General features: G+C 38.5%; 2 protein-coding genes across 2 annotated transcripts in view; one reads left to right on the top strand and one right to left on the bottom strand.

Annotated features, from left to right (window-relative positions):
* Nucleotides 1-855: 855 nt before the first annotated feature.
* LOC127455682 (RING-box protein 2-like) lies at nt 856-6,620 on the bottom strand. Its single transcript, XM_051723732.1, has 3 exons — nt 6,402-6,620; nt 1,743-1,790; nt 856-1,298 (listed from the first exon to the last, which is right to left on the bottom strand). The coding sequence occupies exons 1-3, from the start codon at nt 6,589-6,591 to the stop codon at nt 1,180-1,182; spliced, it is 357 nt and encodes a 118-aa protein (XP_051579692.1). The 5' UTR covers nt 6,592-6,620; the 3' UTR covers nt 856-1,179.
* A 2,402-nt stretch (nt 6,621-9,022) lies between these two features.
* Nucleotides 9,023-26,855, top strand: part of LOC127455678 (short transient receptor potential channel 6-like) — a 38,499-nt gene continuing 20,666 nt past the window's right edge. The window contains exons 1-4 of the mRNA XM_051723729.1: nt 9,023-9,150; nt 20,104-20,860; nt 22,399-22,584; nt 24,437-24,601. Coding sequence (XP_051579689.1) covers nt 9,053-9,150; nt 20,104-20,860; nt 22,399-22,584; nt 24,437-24,601 — 1,206 coding nt within the window. The 5' untranslated portion in view covers nt 9,023-9,052. The remainder of the gene's footprint in view (nt 9,151-20,103; nt 20,861-22,398; nt 22,585-24,436; nt 24,602-26,855) is intronic.

Genomic DNA, 26,855 nt, shown 5'->3' with positions numbered 1-26,855 from the left:
CTGAGGGAATTGTTTAACCGGAATTAGCCGAGGGACAATAAGCAGAGTACTATCAGGAATGCTTTTTCTTTTGCCAGAGATCTCATCTGTTCAGTGCTGCATACTGTGATAAGAGTTGTAAATCGAGGGTTCCCACTTTCATAGAACACCTGAAACATGGTCGGGTCTAAGGGGGGCAGGGGTCTAGAGGGGGCATAGCTTCCCTTGATTTTCCTTGTCTGACTGTCGACCATTGTCTAAAGTTTACAACTCAAATGTTTTTGTAGTTAGCAATGTTAGAGCAAAAAAATCATATTTTTTCACTATATCAATACTTCAACTATTTCGTCGGAGCAAAGCAAAGATGATAGCAGATAAGCAGTGATGCATGTTTTGTACACGTAACAAAAACCATGTTAGCCACAAAGGCAAACAGTTTTATTATAAATATATAAAGGACATTTAGGAATTTTTCTAATTTTCCATGACTGAAAAGCTGCATTGCAAAATTACAAGATTTCCCAGGATGCTTGGGAACTGCTTAGGTATCGGTATTGGCAAAATCCACAATTGGTCAACCTCTACTAGAAAGGCCCACAAATGTATGGAAAGATCATGGGTTAGGTTAGGGTTAAGTCATGGAAATTCATTTTTCAAAAAGTGTGGGAACCCTGTAAAACATACACATTGCTGCAAATATATATATCTCGATCAGCCACAACATTAAAACCAACTGCCTAATGCAGGTTGGCGCTGTTTTGGTGGCATGAGGGGGACCTACACACTATTAGGCAGGTGGTTTTAATGTTGTGGCTGATCGGTGAATATATTCTCTTAATTCGTTTTATTTAATGGTTAAAACACAACTAAAATACATTGAGTTTTTCATATTTATTTCTAACACACATAAAACACACATTCATAGTACAGCTTCAGTTGATGCCACAAACACCCGCCGTTCCCTGGAGCTCTTTGGGTTGCTTCTTGTTAATGCTATATTAGGTGACAGAGGGGTAAAGCCAACCAGTTTCACCTGGATTTCTGTGTCCATACATGATTTCACTCTGACAGTCACATACATGCACACAGGTGTTGCTATACATTCAGTGGCTGGAAAGATGTTCTTATATTCATTTCTGCCTCCCTAAGCGGAGTAGTGCCAAAGTGGACGGAGGAGGGGTGGATCTGAGGCTTAAATCCTCACTTGCCGATCCTCTGCACCACCCAGTCCTGTTGGCACAGCGGGCATCGATTGTTCTGCTTCACCCAGAGGGACATGCAGCAGTTATGGAAGGAGTGGTTGCACTCTCCCCAAACCACTGAAAAGAGAGGGAAAGAACGAGAATAAGAGACAGTAATGGTGGACAGGGAGCTTGCAATATTAGTCACTATTCACCTCACAGTCCTTTGTTTTTGCGGGTTGCCTAGTCTACCAGTGTTGCACAGGGGCATGCATGAAGTAATTGAATACTACGGATAGTCCCCTCTGGGCAAAGTACTTAACCCCAGGTTGCTTCAGTGGGACTTTCCCGAATAAGTAATGCAATGTAAGTGTCTGGCTTTGGATAAAAGCATTAGTTAAATGATTACTTGGATTACTTAGTATTTTACTTATTAAAAATGAAAGTGATAAAGAGATGGCAAATGGATGAGTTATCAGTAAAGGGTACTATGCATTGGCAACAACTGTGCTGCTATCTGTTTTCAGTTGATTTATTAGGCAGGTAATCAGTGTGCTCGCACTGATGTTACAGTTTACTTACCAACGCAGTCCTCTTGCTTGTTTTCAGCCTGGCATCTCAAACATGCATCTGAAATAGATTTAAAAATATATATGATGCATATCATTCAAGAATTTAGTGAAATCTGGATTATGATAAAACATTGTTGCATTTTTGAGTATCACAGGCACCTCAGACTTGTGCCTTAAAAGCAAGAGTCTGACTTCAACAGAAGGGTACTCTCTGATGTACAGTCTCAAATCAATGCTGGCACACCGCAAAAGTGATGCCTTTTTTGGAGCAAAACTCAAAACAGGCCTTCTCTTCAGCTGCCTCCACTCTCTTGCCAGCGGATGTCTCCATGGAGACACTTAACAGTTCTATGACGTGGCCAAACAATTCCACGAAAAGTGGTATGACTACAGCACAAGTGGGTTCCTGCACAACTTCCAGTGTCTAAACCTGCGAGAGCACCGAGAGCTGCCAAATGCAACTTAAAAAAAAGTTTGTTTCAGCTCTGAAAACGGAAGGCCGCCTAGCCCCTCCGTCAGCTCTCGTAGAGTACTGTACTGTCAAAGACCTCCTTCTTCACCTACAAGTTGAAGAGCAGTGGTACCAGCTTCTAAAGAATCAATCTGACCCCACCCCGAGCATGCTTATTCCGAGCATGTCTTCTCCAAAATGAAAAGAGTATAGACCCATGTCAGAAACAGGCCTCGGTCGAACTCATCCGCTGTGAGAACAAGATCAAAAGGAACTTTAATGTGAGCTGCAAAGAATGTTATCAGTTCACCCTGGGCAAAAAAAGTCACTGGAGTCCATTACATCATCTGCAAAATACAAGAACTCCACTGGGCATCTTCCTCCTCAGAATGTTGAGGGTAGAATGTTGAAGAGTGCACATGCGTGATTGCGTAAATGACAACCAGTGTCGATGGAATTAGGGCTGGGCAATATGACGATATATATCGTAAAGACAATATAAAGTGTCTATCGATAGAGATTTTCTATATTGTGTATATCAAGTGAGACTGAGAGATTTTAAGAAACATGGATTAAAAAATGTTGCCGGCTGCCCAAGCAAATTCAATAACATTCATCTTGCGTACGACGCTTAATAGGTGCTAAACATGCTTCTTATTTGGCGCGCTCATCTATATTTCATGAGCGTGTCACGTGCGCCATCTCTGGAACATGCAAGTGTGTGCGAGTCAAGCAAGGTTCCCGATATTTACAGGGGAGCGGGTTCACTCGCGCTACTCAATCGTTATTGATCCAGGAAAACCCCTGAAAAAACATCTCCTCAGAACGGGATGACTCCCAAACAAGTCAAGAAAATGAAGAGGAGTTTGTTATTTAAACAGGCATGACATCTGTGGTGTAGGTTCACAAAAGCCAACACAGAGCAGAAAAATTTAGTCTGCAAACTGTCGCACAACGATAAACAATCGTAAAACAATCCATTTGTTTTAGTTAAATGAAGTACACACAAAAATATATGAAAGCTAAAAGATGCACTCCGCATTAATTAGGTCATTATTTTTTTGCAAGTGTTTATATTTATTAAATGTATTTTCTGCAAGAAGTATTTACATAAAGTTGCTGCAAGTGTTTATTTTTGCTGGATTTTTTTTTAACAAGCATTATTTTCTTTGTTGCATTGCTTTGGGAAGATACTGAGTTTCTTGAGGAAAGTTTATAATAAAAATATTGGTCAACAACATATCTGACTTAAATGTGGCAAAATGTGACATTTAACATTATGGTAAGAATGATTTAAAACCAAGTTGATTTTTTCCCCCTTTTGTTTTTTTATTATGACTATTGTCACATTCCAAATAAAGAGAAAATTATATAAGATGTATTTGGAAGAATTTAATTCACTGAATGGATTATCCAAACAAAAGGCAGTACAATACGGTTATTTACTATATTAACCATTTTTTATTGATTTTTCCTATTTTTTATTTTTTTGCTATATATCGATATTTATATCGTTATCGTGATATACAATTACTCATATTGTAAATAGAAGATTTTGGTCATATCACCCACCCCTAGATGCAATGTTTTATTTTTCATGAAGAAATACTTAACATATTGCCAATTTATTAATACATTTTAATATATTATCTGACAAGTTAATTTTAACTTAGCAATGGCTTACAACTTGCTTTTAGAAATATAATAAAACATCTTCATTGCTAGTCATCTTAAAGGTGAAGTGTGTACAATAATGTCTGCAATGACTGTTTTCATAAGGGTTTCCCCAAACACTCCTCCAACTGCCATTCATTTCGGGGATTCATGTCCCGCACCAAACTCACACCATTGGTTAAGCCAGTTTTGCAGTGACGGGCTGGATGCAAGCGGCACAGAACAACAGTGATTACACTGGCATACCAGTGGCATAATTACAATATTTAACATCGTAAAATTACACATATTACCTTTAAGTGACAGAATGTTAGCAAATCATTCCTTTGTTTTAACTGTAAACTGGCTTTTGTTTTTCTTATTGTAGTGCAGAAAATGCCAGTGCTAACCAGGCGAAGGAGGAAGGAAAGTGGAGAACCCCAGACCAGGGAACAGCTATTTTGGCATTCAAGAATGTTTTAAAACAAATCAGTTCTTTGGAATTAAATGTGATATGTGTTTCTGAATGTTTATTTTTTATCAAATATAAAATAAAATAAAAAAATATATATATATACATTTTATATCTATCTATCTATATATACAATATACTATTCAACAATATTTAGTTCCGGTCCTCAAATCTGATTGGATGAGAGACATTCCATGAGCACTGATGGTCTCACACTATCAGCAATCAGACAATTCACGGTGTGTGTATCACTCCGCTTGTGTTCGTGCCGTTCTAAACTAAAGTGTAAGAGCAGTGCAGATGTGTTAAGAGCTACGGTTTGTCTTTTTTTTTTTTTTTTTTTTATTTTTTTTGACATTACATATGTTAGCCAGCAGGTGGTGGCAAAAGATAATTTTTGTGTGTAATATGAGCCAGTTGGTGATGTGAAGTGAATCCGCATCAGCCAGTGTTAATATACAACAGCGCTCCGTGATCGCTTGTATTACTACTACACTACTAAAGCTAGGAAATTGCTTTAAACGGCTTTAAACTAACAACTTCAGCATTAAGGCTCATCACAGCTGAGAGACACAACAGACTGATTAATTACACAAACTGAAGGTGCTTACCTCTTACCGGAGTTTCCACACTGGAGTGGACACACTGTTTAAAATGGAGGACATTGCGGTGTCTATAGTAAAAGACTTTTGTGCACCTGCTACCGCGAAATAGGTAGAATTACCCCCACTTGGGGGTAATTCTAATTTAAGAAAGCTGATCTTCAGAAAGCTGACAGCATCTCTCCTTGGGTGTAGCAACATGTGATCGCACATGCTCCATCTCTCTCTCTCTCTCTCTCTCTCACACACACACACACCCATCCTTGTTGATCCAATAACTTGTTCGAAACAGCCCAAGCTGTGATACTATTTCTGAAGTGACATTTTTGATTTACTAACGAAGGCTTGGATGCATCATTTGGTTTGAACCAGCAACGGCAGATTCAGATCCGCCGCGTAATAAAGTAGTTCCATGCACAAATGCGTTTTTTATGACCGTACTCAGTTTCTCCTCATTTTTTTTTAATTTACTTGTTCATTCAACTGTTGTATATAAACAATATCACACTCGCAATCGTGCTATATGGCCCTAAATCAGCACTGCTGTGATTACCTATGGCATGAGGCCGCTGCGGCCGAATCACAGCAGTGCTGATGTAGGGCCATATCGTACTCTTGCTCGTGTGATATTGCTTATATATATATTAGCGTTTTTCTGGACACCTACATAATACCAAAAATGCTGTCTAGGTAGGCAGCAGAGTTGTTTTGAGATTCAGTCATGTCTCACATTGTCATTCGCTTCTAACCACGTTACTTTCCTTGAAATGACTCAGTAGTCAAGTGTTACCAAGTTAGTCAAGTATAGAAAGAAACCGGCTAGCAAGCATAGAAGTAGGGTTGCCACTTTTGAAGTTTTAAAATAAGGGACACTTACAGTTAAAATCATGGCCCCTAACTACATCCTCCACAGTTTTAGCAATAAATGTGTTGAGGTAATATGCATTATTAATAAAAAATTGTATACCCTTTCTTATATGCTGAAATTAGAACTTTTCTGACCCCTGACATCTTTTATATGTTAAAAATATATGTATTTTTATCTTTTTTTATTATTTGTCTCCTTTATCATATTTATGTATACATTTTGGTTGGTTTATACGTAATTTTTTTTTTTTTATGTTTATCTTCCTTCACCTGTACTTGTCTTTATGACTCAGTGGTTGTATTCATACATTGTTTGATCTTACTGAACATTCATATAGAAAAAAAGTACACCGTTTTAGCACTGTTTATGGACTTTTCAGACGGTCCCTTATCCAATTTATATGTTAAATTAGCGATCTGGAACAATTTCACTGTAACGCCATCTGACCAGCTTAAATACGGGACAAATCGCGTCCCGTTGTGATTCGATTCGGGGCGCATCATTTTATCTTTAAATACGGGACGATCCCGTATTTACGGGACGCGTGCCAACCCTACATAGAAGTGTTCAGAAATGTACAGAAAAACTATAATAGCTAGCCGGTTAGCTAGAGAAACGCTCACCCATTACTTGAACCCGACAAATAGCGCAGGTGTCACACTCCACATCCCAGCTCCACATGGCCACTGCATTCCACTTCTTCAGGGAGAACATCTTGTCTCCCCCTGATTTAGACCCTGACGAACCGCTGTGTGTGTGGACTAAACCCGGCTCGTCGCCGTCGTCCATCTCCGCCATGGCGAAGAGGCGCATAAACAAAATGGCTGAGACAGGCTAGTCTGCAGACACGCAGATCGGTCTCTCAATGGAGCTGGTGATAGACAGGATGTCTTGATCATGAGAATGCATCGATTGATAATGTCTCTTAACAAAAACAGTCTCATTTATGAATGAATTTTTGCACTAGACATTTCAGTCGATTTTTACTCAGAAGTTTAAGAAGCTAGTATGTTTTTCACCAGTTCTCCTAATATACATTAACCACTTAACTAATGCAGTATGTTATTATATGTTTAATTGTAATTAAACACAATTTTAAATTTATTATTTTTTTATTTTTATTTTCTGTACTTCTTTTTATTTATTTATTTCATACATTTTTTTTGTTCATAAAATTTAAGATAAATGTCAGTATGGTAACAAAAGTTACATTGGCTTATAAAGGGAAAAAGGAGATGGGGGAGATAGGAAAAGATGTTTCTTCAATAAATATAACATGGCAAGTATTCAATACAGTAAGATGCAAAGTTAGAAACTTTACAGAAGGGTAGACTGAGTACAGTTGGAAAAGTGGGAGGGTTGAAACACTGAATATTTCCCAGCTATGTTTGAACTTTCATTTTCATTATTCATATTCATATTAGCATCATATGTGGAAAATTTGAAGAACATAGTCCATACTGATGAAAAATTATTAGGGAGCATCAGTTTTATGGGTATTTTTTTTTTCCTTTTCATTTTCTTGCTCCTCTGTCATTATGAATAAATCATTATTTCTGATTGACCATGAAAGGAAACTTTGCCTGTTGTAATTATTGATTTGTCTGTCTTCAATTAATGTATTTTGGGACATCCTAGTATATAAGGTCACAGAGGAAATCAGGCAAACATGCAAGTTGATCAGCCGGGGACAGATGAAACACTGTGTTACAACTGTACCCATCCCATAAGAAACACGGTTTGGAATGCTCCTTCTAGAGTTTTGTTAGCTTTTATTCAGTCAGAAAGCATAATTAATTCATCTGTTTTGGTTACTTATCCAATATAGATAGATAGATGTCACTGTCCTGCCACTCTGTAAGTCTGGGTTTTTGTCTGACAGGACCGTGGCATTATCGTCCCATGAGTGTCTTGTGTTTTCGGTCGGTCATGTTCCATGTCTTGTCCTGTATTGGCGTGAGTGCGTTTCGCTTGTTATCTTGCTGGCATGCACTCGCGTCAGTATCTATGTCTGTCTCTCGCGACCGGACATGCATTGAGCTCGCTTTGCACTGCGCGCCCAGGTCGCGAGCTGTCTTCATGTTGTACTGAGGTTCGGTCACTTCAGTCTGGCCGAACTCTCACACTGGTGTCCTGTCTTGTTTTGCTACGCATTCTCTCGTCTTGTTTGTCGGTTGGCATGGGCGTATATTGCCTTATTGCCTTGGCAAGGTGCGCTCATGCCATTCGGGTGTTTCGTTGTTTTATGAGAGCACGTGGCTTTGTTTTGTTTCTGCATCACCGTGTGCCTCTCTGTCATTGCGTCATACCCCGCCTCCTTGTTTGCCTATTATTAGTTCATTTGTTACACCTGCCCTGCATTAACCTGTTTGATTTCCTTCCCTATTTTAGTATCTTCGTGTGTACTATCCAGAGCCAGTTTGTCTTGTGTGCTTGTTTATTCCAGTTGGTCTTGCCTGTTGGTTTCCTGTCTCGTTTGATCCTGTTATTCCACAACCGGGCCTGTTCCCGTTCCCCGCTGCCTTATTTGTTTATGTTTGTTTTCCCCCCTTGTGGGAGATTTGGTTTGTTTTTGCCCTTTTGGTTGTATTAATAAATCCTCTTTTTATAATTCTGCACTTGGGTCCTGAACCTCATCATTCCCTCTGAACGTGACAGATAGAATTATGCAGTGTAAATGATTTAGTCCAAAAATATGATTGTAAATGAGTATTTTGGTTGGCTTGCATTAGTGCACATGTCACAGGAATTCCTTGTATCAAGGTGAGGATGAAGAGTATTTCCAGTTGATGTGTTAGAAATAATACATATGCAAGCTTTAGAAATATTTGAAAACAATCACGGAGTATGAAATGTGTCGGTATATTTCACTTAAGTTAGGCATAATGACTTAAGCACATTACAAATGAATGTTCCATCTGTCCCGGGGTAGTGTTACAACTGCACCTGGCAATCATGGGGACAGTTGTAACAAAAGCGTCTCTTGTCTTCGAACACTAATTGTAGAAAATAGGAACAATGTATGCAGGTTTTTGGCATTTATTTTTTATTAGATAAAGGTATCTCATGTGGGAAATTCTTTTTTTTTTTTTTTTTTTGTGCTCAATTATCTTGTTCATTTTGCGAAAATAAAGCTAATACAGAGCTGGAGAATTTGGCTGAACTGTGCATACTAAATGTGCACGTTGTCATCTTGTCCGGTGTGAACGGCTCGTTGTGCGCTTTTACTCGCATCAGTCAGTGAGGGAGAATTCACCAAGACAACAGGAAACCAATGTCCTCTCATCACAGCACTCCTGTCAAACAAACTTCTGCCCGTCAACAGATGAACGCCGACTTTAAAAATGACCGTTTACCAAGGAATTGCAAGAGGTGAGTTCTCCATTTATTGGCACATTTTGGTGTTCACGCGCAGCCCATGCGTAGAATCTTTTATGAAAATAAGAAACCTGATAAATATAAATTTCTCAAAAGTTGAACTCGAACTATGTAACAGTATGTTTAAGTTAACATCAAGGTTAAGCAAAGTTTTATCACCAAAATAATTTTCCATTAACCTATATTATCATGCTGTTCTATATTGTGTATTGGTGCCATTTAGTACACCAATACAGAGCTGCGCGTATGTAAAATAGAAGATTGTCATCCTCTCAGTAAGCAACGAACTTCTTAATGAAATACGCACATATATATATATATATATATATATATATATATATATATATATATATATATATATATATATATATATATATACACACACACACACACACACACACACACACACACACACACACACACAGTATTTGTGTATACAATGGCACCAAAAGTATTTGGACAATTATACCAGACTTTAAAAATGTATAAATGTGATTGGCGAACTACTATTTTTGATATTGTGTTATCTAATGCAAAGTATCTGCAAACAAAGCTGTTAGACCTTTTCTCAGAACTAAGTCACAGTTTGTGCCAATTTTTGCAACTGGTCTCAATGTGATTTTTAGTGGCTATATGAAGTCAGTTCCCCTCAAGTTCACACAGGTTTCCGAGTAGCCTGTTGACACGTTCCTTTAACGTTTGGCAATCAGAACGCATCCACATACTTTTTGCATTAATTTTGATTAACATAAAAAACTAATTTGAAATGTTTTAAAAAGTGTGCTTGTGCTGTAGCTTTCTTTAAAGGGGTCATGACATACTCTTTTTTTTTTTTTTTTTTTTGTAATTATATATATAATTTTATGTTCCCTGAGGTCCACTTATAATGTTAGTAAAGTTTTTTTTTTTTTTTTTTTTTTTTTTTTTTTTTTGCATCAAAATGGTCATTATTTAGTAATATATAATAATTTTCCACCCTGTCTCTGGCCCTCTGTCTGAAACGCTTGGTTTTAAGCTCTCTGGCCCTTTAAGACTTCAATGTAAACGCCCACTGTAATAATTAGCTAACATTGTGAAGCCATTCCAGTTAGAGGTCTGCACAGGCCTTAAAATGAAACCCGACCCGTACCCAAGACCGAACCATACCATCAGATTATAAGACCGAACCCGAAATCGCTCACTATCTTTATAATTTCTTCTCCTAGCAAGTACGGTTGCAATAGGCTATATTTTATGTTAGCATATAGGCAACATTTGTAACAGTATTGAAACAGAACAAGGCACGGCAGCCCCTTAGTACACTAGAGCAGAAGGGGAAAAAAGCATTGACTTACCGTTTGTGTGCTGAAACTTGGTGCAGAACAATCTGGAATAATATGAAACAATGCAACAGTCCCCTCTTTACAGCCTGAACTTGTTTGAACGTTGAATCTTTGTGACAACTGCACAAAAAACAATCTAGACGCAGCGCAAAGAATGAAACGGAGCGCAGGTGTCTTGACATGCATTTTTAAAAATTTGAAGTTCTTTTTAACTTGACACAATGTTTAAACGGTGCCGGTCCTGCGCGAGACGCTGAAGAAACAGCGAGAAGTGGTGCAACAGTCAAAGACATTTGTCCAGTATGTGTTTACTAAGGAAAACAATGGGAAAACAGAACAGACGCATGCAAAAATATGTTTGGTGTGAATGGTCCCTTACTCGTCCATTCGCGCATGTCTGTGAGTGAGAGTGCGTGCGCAAAACAAGTTCAGTAGGCCTGTTTTTTTTTTTTTTTTTTTTTTTTTCATTAATTACAAACCCGAACCTGATGTCCTACTTGAAAAACTGACCCGAACCCGGCCCAAAACCCGTTTGGTTCTCGGGTCCCATTGGGCCCAGGTTGGGTGGCAGACCTCTAATTCCAATAGAGCCATATTTGAAATGCAAGATGAGGAAAATGAACAAACTCCACATGACCACAACATTTATAAAACTAAATTTCAGGATTAACATATAACCCACATCCAACTCATTCTATCTGAATATATTAAACTGTTGACACATGCAGCACCATAAAACTATCAAACAGTCATGGCATATGAAATATTAATGAATAAAAATGTTTACTTACGGTTTTGTGGTCCAATAGTGTTTTAACTGCCCTATCTTTCAATAACAGTTCCTTTGCAAAGTTTGAATCATATTGTGACTAATTCACAAGTAATCCACACTGATATGAGCTGAAAACACATACAATTCATGTTCTGAATGTGCAAACGTAATAAAATCCTCGACGCTGTGTGCTTCAACTGGCTTCAACAGGCCAAAGCAGAGACGCTGGTCTTCAAAGGTGGGAATTCTCACATCTTCCGTGTTTGTTTACACACAGGACTGCACGTGTTTCTCCCAGTTAGTGGCAGCAGCAGACTGAGGTGCATTTTTAAAAGTTGTGCTTGTACCACTCTTAAAAATCAGTGCACATTACCGGAAATGCATCAAAACAATCAAAGACGTCCATCTAGTGCATGTTTACAAAAGACCAACAATTAAAAATAGCACAGATGGGTGCAAAAATGGCCTAGGACAGTGGCGTCTGCAGCTTATACAGTCATACACACTGTGCGTACCATAAGCTCTCCAATTGACCTGAGAAACATTTGCTCTCAGAATATTTCACCAATCATGAAATGGGTCCCGTATTTCTATTTAAAAGAACTAGCAATGCCAAATTTGCGAATTAATAATTCTTTTGAGTCTGTTCTTTTCAGTGAATTGGCCAAACGGGCTTGCAAAACTGTCTAAATCAATTCGTGATTCAGTACAATTCATTCTGACTGCTCTCTCACTGAATCATTTGGAGCGGTTTCTCACACAATAAAACAGTATCAGGATATTTACGAATACAGAGAACAAACAGCACTGGATACAGTGGAATTTACTCACAAGCAACTGAAACAAAAGTCTGTCTTTTTGAGAGGTAACTTTGTGAAACTTCAGCTAGTGCTGTGTCATGTGAACAAGGGGCTGTTCAAACTGAACATCTTTTGCATCTGCTCGTGCTGTTTTTCAATCATTTTCCATGTAAACATTCGCTGAATGGATGTCTTTTGACAACTGTGTTACGTTTCACTGTGTTTTCACAGAAAATGCTTGCTTGGTTGTAATGCTGACATTAAGACTTTGCACCCCATGGGATAAAGTTTGAAGTTCTAAGGGCAAGAACAAGCTCTTCTTGGATTTGAACATGAGACACTTTCGCACCCAAATCAAAATCATAACTCCACACACGCTACCTTGCAATGTCTGCTCTTTTCTGAAAGGTCTACAGAAACCTCATGAAGTTCTGATGCTCAGCATGTCATGCCAACGTACAGCTATTTTTTGTCATGCAAATACTGCTCCTATCTACATGAATGGGGAAATAGAGAAATCTTCAAAAGACTCTGGCAAGCAAACAATTCAATAATATTTATCGGCAATAAATCCTAGCAAAATTGCAAATCAAAATTTTGCTTCATTTGTTCCATTTCTCATGTAGCGATCATAGTCATCTGCATCTATTGCTTTCTCTAAATGCAAATTTAATGTGTATTGAAGTTTCCTTGGAAAACCTTACCATGTCACATTCTTCATGGGTGCTAACCTACTTGACCACAAAACTCACATATGATACAAGACCACCACCTCGTGAGACTCCTTGGACATTGTCTTTCTGACTATTGGAAGGTGTTAATAGCCCATGGCCCACTCCAAAATGAAACAAACAAGAGTGGTTTGGTACCTCTGGGATGGACAGCTGAGGAACCAACAAAAATGAAAGAAAGGCACGTTGTCTGTTTACCAGGAGGGCAATTAGCTCTAACGGTAGAGTGCTTGTTTAGTATGCGAGAGGTAGCGGGATTGATGCCCACGTTCTCCATGAGGAAATTTCTCTTTTAGGAACTGTCCTCTAATCTAAGACCTGGTCATCACAATTTGAATGTGATAGACCTGGCCAGCAGAGTTGGTATGTTTTCACTTCAGTAGATTCGGAGGCTCGCAGCTTTTGTTGTATTGGGCATATTTCTGCGCGTACCCTCAGGCGCCCATGGTCTAGGACACCTTCAAAACAGCACAACAGCAAACAGCCAGATGAAACATTGGGCATATTTCTGTGCGTACCCTCAGGCACCCATGGTCTAGGACACCTTCAAAACAGCACAACAGCAAGACAGCAAACAGCCAGATGAAACAGGATGGGGGCTCCTTTTAAGAGTTATAACTTGACATATCATCTTTTAAAAAACGGCATGAGACGTATGATAAATGTCAAAGCCGTTTGCCTAGTGCATGTTTATGTAGAAAAACATTTAAATTCAGATAGGCACATGAAGGTGTCATGTGTAAGTCCCTTTGGAAGTCCCTATCTCTCTTCTCTTCACCTGTGTGACTGACTGAGCTCCTGTGGGCGGAGCCAAGGGTGCAATGACGAAAAATAGCCATTGATGTCTTGCTGAAGAGGCAGTCATATGCAGATGTATGTGGTCCTTGTGACGTCACAAGTTCCACAAATTCCAAACTAGGTAACCCTGTCCTCTGCCTTCCAAACTGTGCAATTTGTCTCAGATGTTGCACATTTAGAATGTTTTCAAAAGTTTATATTTTAGATACAAATTCCATTAAACTGGCCTAAACCATTTACATGGATTAAAGCAGTGGTTCTCCATTGGTGGGTTAAGACCCAAAAATGGCTCACAGGTCAGTTCTGATAAGGTTGCAGACAACAGGGAAGAAATTAGTGGTGCACCGATCAGGACATTTGAGGCCGATACGATGACCTATTTTTTAATACTAAGATTGGCCAATAACGATACAGATCTTTTTTAAAGTGCCCTTTGCCACACTTTTGCAAGTTTGCTGCAGTTATATGTTTATGCCCCACACAGAAAAATTACATTAATTCTGAATTGCTAACATTTATTTATTTAACAGTTATGAATAGTTCTGTTGTCAATATCAAAGGTCATTGTGACATACTTGCAACCAGTAAAAACCATGAGAGCATCACAAACAGCAGAGATAATAATAAGATATATATATACATTAAAAGCTCCAAAACCGCTCCAGTGAGGAATCATTAGTATTTATGATTTGATTACTGCTTTTGGCATTTTGTTGTAATGTAAATCAATAATTATTAAGCAAATGTGTGAAGACACTGTGCTGTTAAGGTTACACTGTAATTGCTGTTGTTAGTGGTATTGTGACCAACATTAATCTGATTTAAATTGGGATCCTCGCAGAATAACGCTGGGATGGGTGACTGATTAGACACTGAGAGCACCTGGAGAGCACGCTTGTTTGATTGACGCAGAGCGCGCATATGTTGAATGGAGAGAAGCTGAAAGCTTGTCTAATTGTTACAACTAACTTTACATCACGTATACTCAGATTTGCATGTTTATTTTTTGTTTAATTCGTTTTTATACCCGTTTGCAGTATCTTTATCCTCTTCGTGCTCTAACTATACAGCGAGTCAGAATTACTACTGTAATGACTCTTGAAAATGGGCAACTTAAAGGTGCACTCAGTAATTTTTGAAGTGTCAAAGTATGGCTTGAATGGACACCTAGTAGCCTGGATGCTGCATCATTCAAACACAGTAGTTTTCAGTTACCAGTGCCATTGTAGAAATTCACTATGCACAGTAAGCCAAGATAAATTTAATACATGAATGAAAGTGTCCAATAACAGGGCAGTTACTGAGATTAAGCCAGTAGTATTCAGCTGGTCATGTGATTCATACATGGCTGCCCCCATGAGGAGACCCTGACCCATGTAGTCTCAGCCTCAGATGGCACGCCCACAGTCTGTGTACTAACCGTCTGATGCTTATAGCACACAAAAATGGAAACACTTTCTCAGTTCAGTCAGACCAAATCTGACTGGCTGACTTCTACAAGATTTCCTAGAGCTTAGTTTGAGCTGGTCTGGGTGGAAGCACGAGTCGAGTTCACAAGGTTCCGTGTTGATACATTGAGCACTTTTAAGGACTAAATAATCACAGAATTTGCCCAAGTTTGCCAGGTTAGTCACATCAACTCTTTTAAAGATATTCAACATTTGGTTGAGGCATGTAGCAGAAAGTAAAGCGGATATCCATGAGCAGAGCTGTATATTATGCTTTGTTTTCTTAGTTATGTCTGTGAAATACTCTGTAATGAGGTTCTGTGCTGTACTGACACTTGCTACACATTTTCTGCTATTTCCCCATATGTTTTCTGTGCAATTGCTCGTGGAGACTTGCGCACCATTATACACGTAAATTATTTATTTTCCCATGCCGTCTTTTATTATGGTATGAGCCGTCTCTGATAACCCCGGCCTTAAACATCACGTAATGACAAACCTAGCTGTGACTGGTCACTTTACATGTCAGTTAGATGGCTTCTCCTGCCTAAGTGGGCAGTTCTCTGCCAATGTTAGCTGCGATAGACCCCAGACCTTTGCTGTTTAAGTCAAGGGTCTGGCTATGCGAGACTATGCCCCATGTATTGTAGAATAAAAGAGCTTTTATTTATAAGGTTACTAATATGATTGAAGTTTTCATCTCACAAGTGTGGTTATGATTTTATACATATGTTTAAAAAATTACTATTTTTTTTACATGTTTTTCTCTACATGTAATTCTTAGACATTTTTTAAAACAAACCGACATGACATATTCATCTGAATTACAAAATGTCTGAACGTTCAAATTTGTGAATGCTTAGAATTGCCAACAAAATTGTGTGATTCCCTGCGTGCTGCAAAATAAGATCAGCCCTGACTCTGGGCACGATCGTCCACTCGCCGATCACAGATTTAGGACGAAGATCGGATGATCGATTGGTGCACCCCTAGAAGAAATAATGATAAATGATAAAATAAAATGCAACAAACCATATATTTATGTATAGTAAGGATAGCATAATAAAAAGAGTGGAGAAAATGCTTCCAATAGCTTTTGTTGTTGACATCAATGGCTGAGCGTCAAATCAAACTCTACATTGTTTTGGTGCAAATTCATGGTAGAAAACCAGCCAAACTAAGGAGATGCCAACATGAACATGTTGTGTGACATGCCCTTATCCTGGAAAACCATGAACAAAACTATGTCAGGCAAAAAAACAATAAAACTCAGATTACATGAAATATTGGTCCAGTTGCATTGAAGATAAACATGGTTTGTGCCGACCATAATGCATGTTGTGCTGTAAATAATTGGCTGCCGAGAGCATGAAACCATCGAAATTCAAGGAAATTTGGAAACCAAACATGATAATCATTTTGCATATTGTTGGGCACATGCGTAAATGATAACATTCATATATTTCAATGTTTGATTTAAAGGACTTTAATGTTACTTAAACGATAAACAAAAAGTTCTGTGTTTAGGTACCACTTGAAGTCTAATGTAAAATCTAGGTCTATACTAATTTGAAATACCACAATCTAAAGGAGATATAAACCTTTCATGCAAATGTGTAAAGAAAAACAGATACAGGTCAGTTAACTAAAAATGTTGGCCAAGTGGGCATTTTTGTCGTCATCTGGGCTCCAAATGGCATTGAATAATTTAGAGGCGCAGTAAGTCATCAGCAGTGACTCTCGCCAGAACCCTCTTTATTCTGCATACTCTGAAATCTGTGGATGGCATCATTTGTCTCTTAGAGGGAAGCATGTTTGACATCAGCAAGTTAATCTGTAACCAGGTGTAAATGTTTACAACCATAAAAAGTTATTTTTAATGATAACATATTATATTTGAAATTGGAGCTGAAAGATAACCCATATAAGGAAAAATCAGAAATTAATTACGTGATTGTAGCTGCATTTTTGCTAAATGACGTGGTTCAGTATGTTTTGCGGCACTTCTGAGGTGAAATGTCCTCTTTGTGGTGCTAAAAGCATGTTAAATGTTCTCCCAAACAGATGAGTTTTTTTTTAAAGCTGAAATGTGTAATTTCTGCAACACTAGCCCCACTAAACAAAATTTCAAAAATAAACAGTGCTTTTAAAACAGCTCTCCGAATACGACCCTGTTTGCCATTGATTGATTGATCGCCCCCAACTCGCGCCATTGAGTCAATGTCGTGTAGAGCTGCGTTTACAGTTTTCGAGAAAATGTACGAAACCTACGAATGGCTTATGTATAATTGTCTCTGCATATTAAGCTGGGATAGGAGAAAGTATTTTAACACCAAAAATGTTACTTACTTCAGCTTAAGGGTTAATGCTTTGTCGAGTTATAAATCAACCACACCGAGGAACAGAGCAAAAAGTGAGTGTTTATGAACTGATAATTTGCTGTTTACTCGTGATTTGTGTAAAAGGGAATAAAAGTTGTTGTTTTAGCACCTCTAGTGTTCATTTCACCAGAAAACTGCCGCGATACAAACAATGAACCATGGTTCATGATAAAGAAACATGATTCTATAAGACCAGGTTGTTGTTTCTCCTACAAAGCAATGAGATTAAATGGAGAGCAAATAGAAATTTTGCTTTGTCCCCTGCTTCTCATATCATGAGCAAACTAGACCTGAGTGTTTCCTTTAGAGTTTCAGAAGAGATCTCAACAATGTCTCAAATGGTGCTCAGATTTGTCCAAGATACCAAAGTCTGCAAACAAAAACCAGATATTTCAAATATTTCTTATCAAATCAAGACCAAATGATCTGGGCTATGCTATTCACATTCATTTTACAACTCTATACTTTTACTGTTTGTCATTATTTTAGGTGAAATATCTGAGACTTCCATAACTTGATACTAACATTAAATATACCTGAGAACTCAATTAAGTCTCATGATCTATAAAAGAGAAACCCTTGAGCAATAAAATATTCATCTGGGACAGGGACGTTTCTGACCATTTTGGTGCCCTAGGCAAGGTGGCAAGGCCGTAACCATGTCTTGAACACTGGGGGGGACCAAACCATTTTGAGGGTGGGGGGTCGCGGGTGTTGATGTCACAAATATAATGGTCCTCTTGGGTCCTTTAAAATAGTAAGGGCTCTGAATGCAATAATTTTCTCAAGGCTTTAAATGTGATAAAGGAATTTTTGGTTTTAAAAGATAAAAAAGATTTTCACAGAAGTTCACACAGTACAAGACTACAACTGTGTCTACATTGCTAGCAATTTGCAGTTTTAGTCATCTTTTCTTTCTTTTTTGTGCTGTATCAAAGAAAAGATGAATATAATTTGAATTTCTTTTCATCACTGATGTATCTGTAAAATTACATGACTGTGTCAGCTGGCTAGCAAAAAGAAAATACACAAGATTATTTACTGCCATCAAGTTGTCCCTCATTGTTTTTTTCCCCGTAGAATCTTAACACAATATTTTTTTTCAAAAATCCTAATGCCGCTCTTTTCCATAAAAAACAGTTTATATTGAGCACAACTGTCAATGTCCAAAGGAAAAAAAAATCATTATTAACATACCATAAAAGTAATCCATAAAACACAAAGCTGTTGTGTGGCCCCAGAAAGCTTGGAATTTAATACACGAGTCATATAGACTACTATTATGATGTCTTTATACTGAACCTTTAATAGTGCTTTATAGTATTTGTCCTTTTTGAAACTTGACAGCTCCTGCTCACTATAAACTGCTATTCTATGGAATAGAGCTGCTTAAAAATATCTGTTTTTCTGTTCCAAGAAAAAGTAACAGCATGTGGGTTTTGAACAATATAAGGGTGAGTAAATGAGAGAGTAAAAGTACATTTTCCATTTTTAGGTGAACTACTCCTTTAACTGGTGGCTAATATTTTGAGCACAAACCTGACAAGACATACTCAAAATAAAATGGTTTCTTTTAAAAGAAGATTCTTAGGAGTACAAAATTCAGAATTAATTAAAAACATAAAGAAATTATTTTGAAAATCTTAAATTGATTTTAAATTATTACCTAATAATATTTGCATTAAAAATACATGACACTGTCCTTGCCACATCCTAAAAACTCAATTGAAGCCACAAGTTACAGGTCTTATCATGTTCTGGTTTTAATCTGAGGGTGAAAACGCTCTACTTTGTGTTATAGATCATTTTCAAAGACAATATCAAGTGAATTTTCTAAAAAGGTACTTCAGAAACTTACCAGATAACCACATTCATTCAATTCCTTTACAATATACACATTCGCTCTTTGTCTTAAGCTCTTTGTCTGATATGCTGAAAATGGCTCTGTTAATGTTTTCACATTCAAAATTATGAATGACCTACGAATCACATACTGTACGTGACATATTTTTAATTCAAAATGGCAAATTTCACCAAATGATGAATAGTTTGCCCCATTGGAAATTACTGTTGGTCTGCACAACATTTCAATCATAAAACAGTGGGCAAATATTGCAGGTTTAGTTGGATACTGACATCTTACTTGACACTAACACTCATAACTGCGTGGCGCTGGAATAATCCATGAGGTTCCCGCTCAGCTTCTTAAATTTGAGTCCCGCCTTCATCGATTTGATTGGCTATCTCAAATGACATTGACGAGCGGTGTTAAACTACTGTGCACACTAAAAAATTTAACTTTTTTATTTTCCATTATGTTATTCCTGCAACAACTTTAATGACAATTAAACAGCAGTGCATAATGAATTGCAGCAGAACAGCAACAAGGATATAAATGATTGGGGGGACAATCTGGCCATATCTGATTACTGGGGGGGGACTTGTTATTACGGCTCTGCAAGATGGTAATTGTCGCCCGGGGGGAGCAATCTTATTCCATCTGTTCAGGGTCCAGTCTGCATTGGCGCCCCCACAGCTTGTGGTTCGCCTATACCTAGAAATGGCCCTGATCTGCAAATTAAGAATGACTTGCTTCTTATAACTACCTCATCCAAACTGAGGACATTTAGAATTTACCTACTGTTACCTTGTTTTAACCAAGTGTTGTGATTTGATGTGCTCTCTGTTGGGTTAGGTGGAGCAGCGTTGACATTCAGAGGCATACATTGTCGAAGAGCCGCCGCATGGCTATACGTAGACCTACAAACATGTTTAACGCTCATTACAATAGTTTGTCCCCAAATGAGGAGCGTTTCCTAGAGGCGGCTGAGTACGGAAATATTCCTGTCATCCGTAGGATGCTAGAAGAACTACCGGAACTTAATGTCAACTCTGTGGACTACATGGGCCAGAACGCATTGCAGCTTGCAGTTGACAATGAACACCTGGAAGTGACAGAATTCCTGCTGCAGAAAGAGAACCTGGCCCGGATAGGTGACGCTCTGCTGTTAGCCATAAGTAAAGGCTACACTCGTATTGTGGAGGCCATCCTGGGCCATCAAGCCTTTGCAGACACAACCAAACTTACCAACAGCCCCCTCCAGGCAGAGGCACAAGACGACTTCTTCGCCTTTGATGAAAACGGTACTCGATTTTCTCATGATATAACACCCATTATACTAGCTTCTCATTGCCATGAGTATGAGATTGTGCACATTCTACTAAGGAAGGGTGTCCGCATTCAACGACCACATGACTACTTCTGCAAATGTAACAGCTGCCTCTACCACCAGAGGCATGACTCTTTCAGCCACTCGCGTTCCAGAATCAATGCCTACAAAGGTCTGGCTAGCCCCGCCTACCTGTCCCTGTCCAGTGAAGATCCAGTGCTGACGGCTCTAGAGCTCAGCAATGAACTGGCCGTACTGGCCAACATAGAGAAAGAATTTAAGGTAGGCATGATAATGTGTAGGAATAAACTGTTCTCACTCCCAAAGTGTCAAAAACTGATACTTGTGCAAGAGCCCTGCATGTAACTATATAGACACCAAAAGCGTCCCTCAGCGTCTATTTAATGATGCCCATTGCTTTCATTGAGAAACCTTTGTCATCAACAGACTGATGCCAAGGACATCAATATTTTATGATCAAAAAGCCAGTTTCTCAATATATCTTGATCATTTTGGTGGCTAAATGTGTCTACACTTGTAATTTTTCTGTAGAAGTTCATGTGGTGATTACGATTGTGTTTTCTTTTTGTTTTCACCCTGCTTTCCAATTCTGAAGTCGTAATTACGAGTATGTCACGTTCAAGGGCTTTTTCATTTCAATAAGAAATACCTCAACACAGCAAAGAAAACTGTTTGTCATAGGGTCTTTAAAGGTAATATCAGTTCATATGTATGCTATGCAGTACAGTATATCAGGCAGTGTAAATGGTAAGTATGAATTAGAAAAAAAGGAAAACTACACTGTATGTTTAAGAGTCATAATTTAGGTTTTTAGTTACTTTTTTATACTGAGTGCATAGGGATGTGGGTGTACAATTTTGCCTGTTAGTTGGTGAGTTTGTGGCCTTTGACAGAGAGTGGGTTGCATAGCTCTCCACTGTATATATTATGTTGGGTTTAAGCTGATGGTACAAAGGTTTTTTGTTGCTTTCAAAAACCAAAAAAAAAAAAAAAAAAATAAAAAACATTGGCTGTACCATAGTTCTTGTCACAAATGTGTGGGTAGCACGTGTAACACCATGAATTAAGTTGATAGAGGTGAATTGTGTAATATCTGTGACACTATTGGCACAAAATGAATTGCATAAATTACTAGGTTTTCCATTTTCTGAACAAAATATGTGCGCTTGCCTTTGCAAGGGCATTAATAGTTGCTAAGGTGTTTTGGGGGTAGTTGTTAGGGTAGTGGGCTTTCTGTGAGGTTGCTAGGGTTTTACTAAGCCCTTACTAAGAGCTCTGGATGGTTGCTAGGGTGTAACTAAGCAGTTGCTAGGATGTGCTGGATGCTTGTTGTGGTGTTGCTAAGGTGTTTTGGGTGTTTTTTTGGTTGCTTACTGGCCCCACTCAGAAGAGTCCAGCCCCAAGTCTCTAGTCCTTATATACAATACGAAATTATTTTATGATATTCTAGTCCTTATAATTCCTTCAGCTCGAGCCACTCAAATGTACGTATAAGGAATATTACCACCCATTTTGTTGTCCGCAAGCTAAAAATTCATTTCAAAATATCACTCATGTCTGTAGCACATGAAGCTAAATCCTTTGACACACAATTTTATTTTGAGTATGGAATAGCATTCATTGTAATTGGGTCATATTCACGAAACATTAGAAGAATAAATTGTTCCATTCAATGCAATGGGACAGTTTGTTTGCAAATGGTTCTACGTATGATTTGCACAGAAAGTCTTTCTGCTTCTGTTCCATGAATAAGGCATAGTGTGTTTATTTCACAAATGTATGCTAATTTCTATTCACAGAATGATTATAAGAAGCTGTCTATGCAGTGTAAAGATTTTGTGGTTGGACTTCTGGATCTGTGTCGCAACACTGAAGAGGTGGAAGCTATTTTGAATGGAGACATTGAGACAGATGGACACTTTGATACTGCCGGGAGACCTAGCCTGGTCCGATTAAAACTGGCCATCAAATACGAGCTGAAAAAGGTGTTCTGTTGTGATAAGCATTACAAATACACACAGTCGCTCTGTTACAAAACTTAGTGACTATTTTACCCAATATTTGAGTCTGCTACAGTATCTATTTTTATGCTATTTAAATGTTTAGCTAAGCAACTTGCTAACACCAAACTATTTCTGAATCAATTGTGAGTTGAGTCTCCTGTGCACTTTGCACAACATGATCACATGGGAAATCGACATGGTGCTTCTGAAAGTTCATATACCCTGAAATCAACCCCATTTAGCCAAAATTACTGACAAGTGGAATCCCCCATTGTTGAACACATTTCTATCCTTTGCTTATCTGATGCATTACATGAGCAACCTACGAGACACAGGTTCTGGTCCCGTGGGAACCAAGAATTAATCGCATTTACATGATTCAGAGATTGCATTTTCACTTTAAAATGGCATTTTTACTCCACTGACAGTTAGGTTTAGAGTTTGGGTTTGGGGCATTTTCGAGTAATTTTGTAGTTGAGTACTCTAACCCGCAAAAAACGAGTACCCAATTACTAGTAAATTAAAATGCATGTTAAAAATAACACGTATGACACGTACGTGAAATGTATAATTTGTTTAATTCACAAACGTTACCAAGAACGGTTACTCAGAACCAAGAACTTCAACAAACTATGCTTTTCTTTTGGGGAAAAATGAAATGAACAATATAATAAGGAAAACAAAAAAAAGATTTTAAAATATTTGCACTCACCCGGAGCTTACATAGAAACCAATGACGACATGAGGGTAATGCACAGCTATAAACTTTGATTTTACATAAAGGCTATCACATTTTTATCATTTCAAATGTTATTGTTCAAGAAAACAAGTAACAAAGTTGTCTTTTTATAAAATGCGCTCTGCCCGTGTTAAGAGATTTCACGCACACACACACACACACACTGTCTGAGTTTCTCTTTTCTTTCTCCCATAAAAGCAGATCCTCTTCGGCTGGTTTGCAACAAATGGATTCAAATAATTACAAGTATTGCCTTGTAATATAACTTGGCTTTGCATTAGAAGCACAGACGCCATTATATCTTCTTCTCCTGTCCAACACCTCGACGACACACATCCACAGTGCCCCCTCAACGACACACATCCACAGTGCCCCCCAGTGGACTCAATTGTAACTGCATGTTTTGGTGAGATATTCAGAGGGAAAATAAAGTGTAATTCAGCGCTGCTCAAGGCAGGCAAATGCAGAAAGATAAATGAATTTGCAGTTTTCGAGTAGTGATTTTAATCCTCGAGTAGCTGGTGCAGAATGAGTACTTGATTACTTGTGCACATCCCTAGTTTGGGTTAGGGCATTTGGTTAATAAAATAATCATTCCTGTTGACTGTTTTACATAATTTACAACTAAAATTACAACCTGCTTTTGGAGCTTCTATATGGACATTTCATCCAGAAACTGGAGCTCACACGTGCCCATACGTTCAACAACACTTCCAGATTCGGCCACTGGAGGCAGTGATTAGAATTTCGGTAAACCCAGAGCGATTTCAGAAGAAGAACTTTCAACCAACTGATGTCGAATTTACAGTGTGATCAATCTGCTTTGTGTGAGGAATACTTGCTGCAGAGCTTTCCAAATCGGTCACTGATTAGGTTACATTTCAAATAGGATGCTGCTTTGGAAGGCAGCTACCTATATAGGCAGTTGACAGCAAGACAGTAGACTGTCAGATTTTGAAACAGAGCCAGTTCATTCAGTTATATATAATTATACAGTTTATATGATTTTCTATTACTGTGAATGATTATACAGTAATATTAACAAATCTCTATGTTTCCACATGCCATCTCTGCATGCTCCAATACTTCAAGCAGTTTGTTGCCCATCCAAACTGTCAACAGCAGCTCTTGTCTATCTGGTATGAGAATCTGTCCGGGCTCAGACAGCAGACCACAGCAGTGAAGTTACTCATGGTTCTGGGGGTGGTGGTTGGACTGCCCATCTTGGCCTTACTGTACTGGATTGCACCCTCAAGCAAGGTCAGCCTGCAGTAACCTTTAGTCATTTTGTAATAGCATGAGTTTCTGTTCTCCAAATGTAAGATCTCTTAACTGGTGTAAAGAAAGCAAGAACGAAGGCAATGTTTTGCATGAATTCATTCAAATTGTGACCTATGCTGCTTATGATTTATAGCAGTAGTTCTCAGCTGGTGGGTCACAGATCTGTTCTAACTGGGTTGTATATAGCAGGGATAAAACAATGCTGAAAGCAAATTATGAGAATGCAAATAAACATATAATCATTATTATAAGGCATTCATGCTTATATACCATATAAGTATTATGTAATCATTACAGCAGCAAAATAAATAGTTTAATAAATTTATAAAAGCAAGGAGAAAATGCTTCCCACATCTTTTGATGTTGACGTTTAAGGCAGTGTGTCCAATCCAAACTCTATGATATTTTGGCAAAAACATACACTGCCTGGCAAAAAAATATGCACTATGCATGACGGCACTATGCATGACGGGTGCATCGCGTCATGCACCTCCCTTCTTAACCTGAAGCGCTTGCCCATCGCTTTGGAATAGGTTAAATCTGGACTCATCGGACCACATGACCTTTTTCCATTGCTCCACAGTTCAATCTTTATGCTCCCTAGCAAACTGAAGTCATTTTTTTTCGATTAGCCTTACTAAAATGTGGCTTTCTTGTGGCCACACAGCTGTTAATCCCAATCCTATAAATTCTCGTTGCATTGTGCTTGTGGAAATGCTCTTACTTTCACTATTAAACATAGCCGTTCTACTGTTGATTTTTTATGATGTGAGTTCACCAAGCGTTTTAGTGATCTCTGATCACGATCATTCAAGATTTTTTCCCGACCACGTTTCTTCTACGAAGCTGACGGTTCACCACTATCCTTCCAGTGATTTCAGCAATCTCCTTAGTTGTTTTCTTTGTTGATGCAGGCCAGTAATTTTCCCCTTCTGAAACAAAGTAACATCTTTTCCACGACCACAGGATACATCTTATAACATGGTTATTTAAGAAATGAGAGGCTACACACTGCATCAGTTAGGGTTAAAAGAATTGTTGCCAGCTGAAAAATATTAATCACTGCAATAATATCCAATCATAGGCTCTTAAGCATCTGCTTATTTAAATTCAACTTTTTTTTGGCCAGGCAGTGTACCTATCACATTATTATGTTATAATAATGTTAATAATTTTGCATATTGTTAGGCTTATGTAGTTCATTTTACAGTTTGATTTTAAGGAAACAAATTTTTAAACCTTGTGTGACCCGCACAAACATGCATGGATGTTGTATTTTGGCTTCGCTATACACAATGCATAATTTAATTTCATGAACCGTCTGATCTAAGTTCAGGAGACTCTGTGCTGTCAGTAAAGTGTTAAATTTTCAGAGCACTTTAGAAACTTTTCGAGTCATGTCACAAAACAACATGGTGCCGACCACAGTGGAGTTTGTCTTTGGGAGAAATGCCAACAAAACTAAATCTGGTAAGAAACCTAATTAAGTTTTTTATATTAAACCTGTTTGAGTCAAAAGATTAGAGTCTCTAGTTTCATCCGATATTTCTTTCATCACATTCCCAGCAAATAGTAGCAGAGTGAGAACCGCCCACTTGATGGCCAAGCACTCCTTCTCTATGGTGCTGTACTTAGTCTCTCTCATAGAGAGCTGAACTAATGTACAGCACCGAGCGCTCCTTCCCCTCCACCACCTGGGACAGTATAGCACCCAGCCCCCTGTCTGATGTGTCCGTCTGCAAAAAAAAAAGGGAGAGAGAAGTTAGGGGAATGCAGAAGCGGCCCGCCACAAAGTGCAGCTTTTACCTGCGTGAAAGCTTGTTGGCATGGCTCTGTCCTCTGGACCGGGTCTGTAGCTCCCTTCTTAGTGAGATCAGTCAGTGGGCTTGTGACATCCGAATAATTAGGCACAAACCTTTGATAATAGCCAGCCAGCCCCAGGAACTGTCTCACCTCCTTTTTGGTCTTTGGTCTTGGGCATGTCGCAATTGCTGTGGTTTTATCAATTTGGGGCAGCACTTGCCTATGACCTAAGTGGAACCCCAGATACCATACCTCCACCCACCCAATTGCGCACTTCTTCGGGTTTGCTGTAGATGCTGCATGTGCCACTGCCAATCATTACTGTAAATAATGATATCATCCAAATAAGCAGCGGCATACGCAGCGTGTGGTCTGAGGACTCTGTCCATAAGATGCTGAAAACTAGCCGGGGCCCCAAACAAACTGAATG

The sequence above is a fragment of the Myxocyprinus asiaticus genome, chromosome 18, assembly GCF_019703515.2.
Source record: "Myxocyprinus asiaticus isolate MX2 ecotype Aquarium Trade chromosome 18, UBuf_Myxa_2, whole genome shotgun sequence".
Classification (NCBI taxonomy): Eukaryota; Metazoa; Chordata; class Actinopteri; order Cypriniformes; family Catostomidae; genus Myxocyprinus; species Myxocyprinus asiaticus.
The sequence above is the reverse complement of the archived record's forward strand: the minus strand, read 5'-3'. Positions and strand labels throughout refer to the sequence as shown.

What these genes read in the sequence shown, in the direction of transcription:
- LOC127455682 (XM_051723732.1), bottom strand. Translation starts at nt 6,591, where the DNA reads ATGCGCCTCTTCGCCATGGCGGAGATGGACGACGGCGACGAGCCGGGT. An exon ending in TTGTCGGGTTCAAGTAATGG is followed by an intron (nt 1,791 to 6,401) that starts GTGAGCGTTTCT and finishes AATCTATTTCAG; the next exon opens with ATGCATGTTTGAGATGCCAG. An exon ending in CAAGCAAGAGGACTGCGTTG is followed by an intron (nt 1,299 to 1,742) that starts GTAAGTAAACTG and finishes CTCTCTTTTCAG; the next exon opens with TGGTTTGGGGAGAGTGCAAC.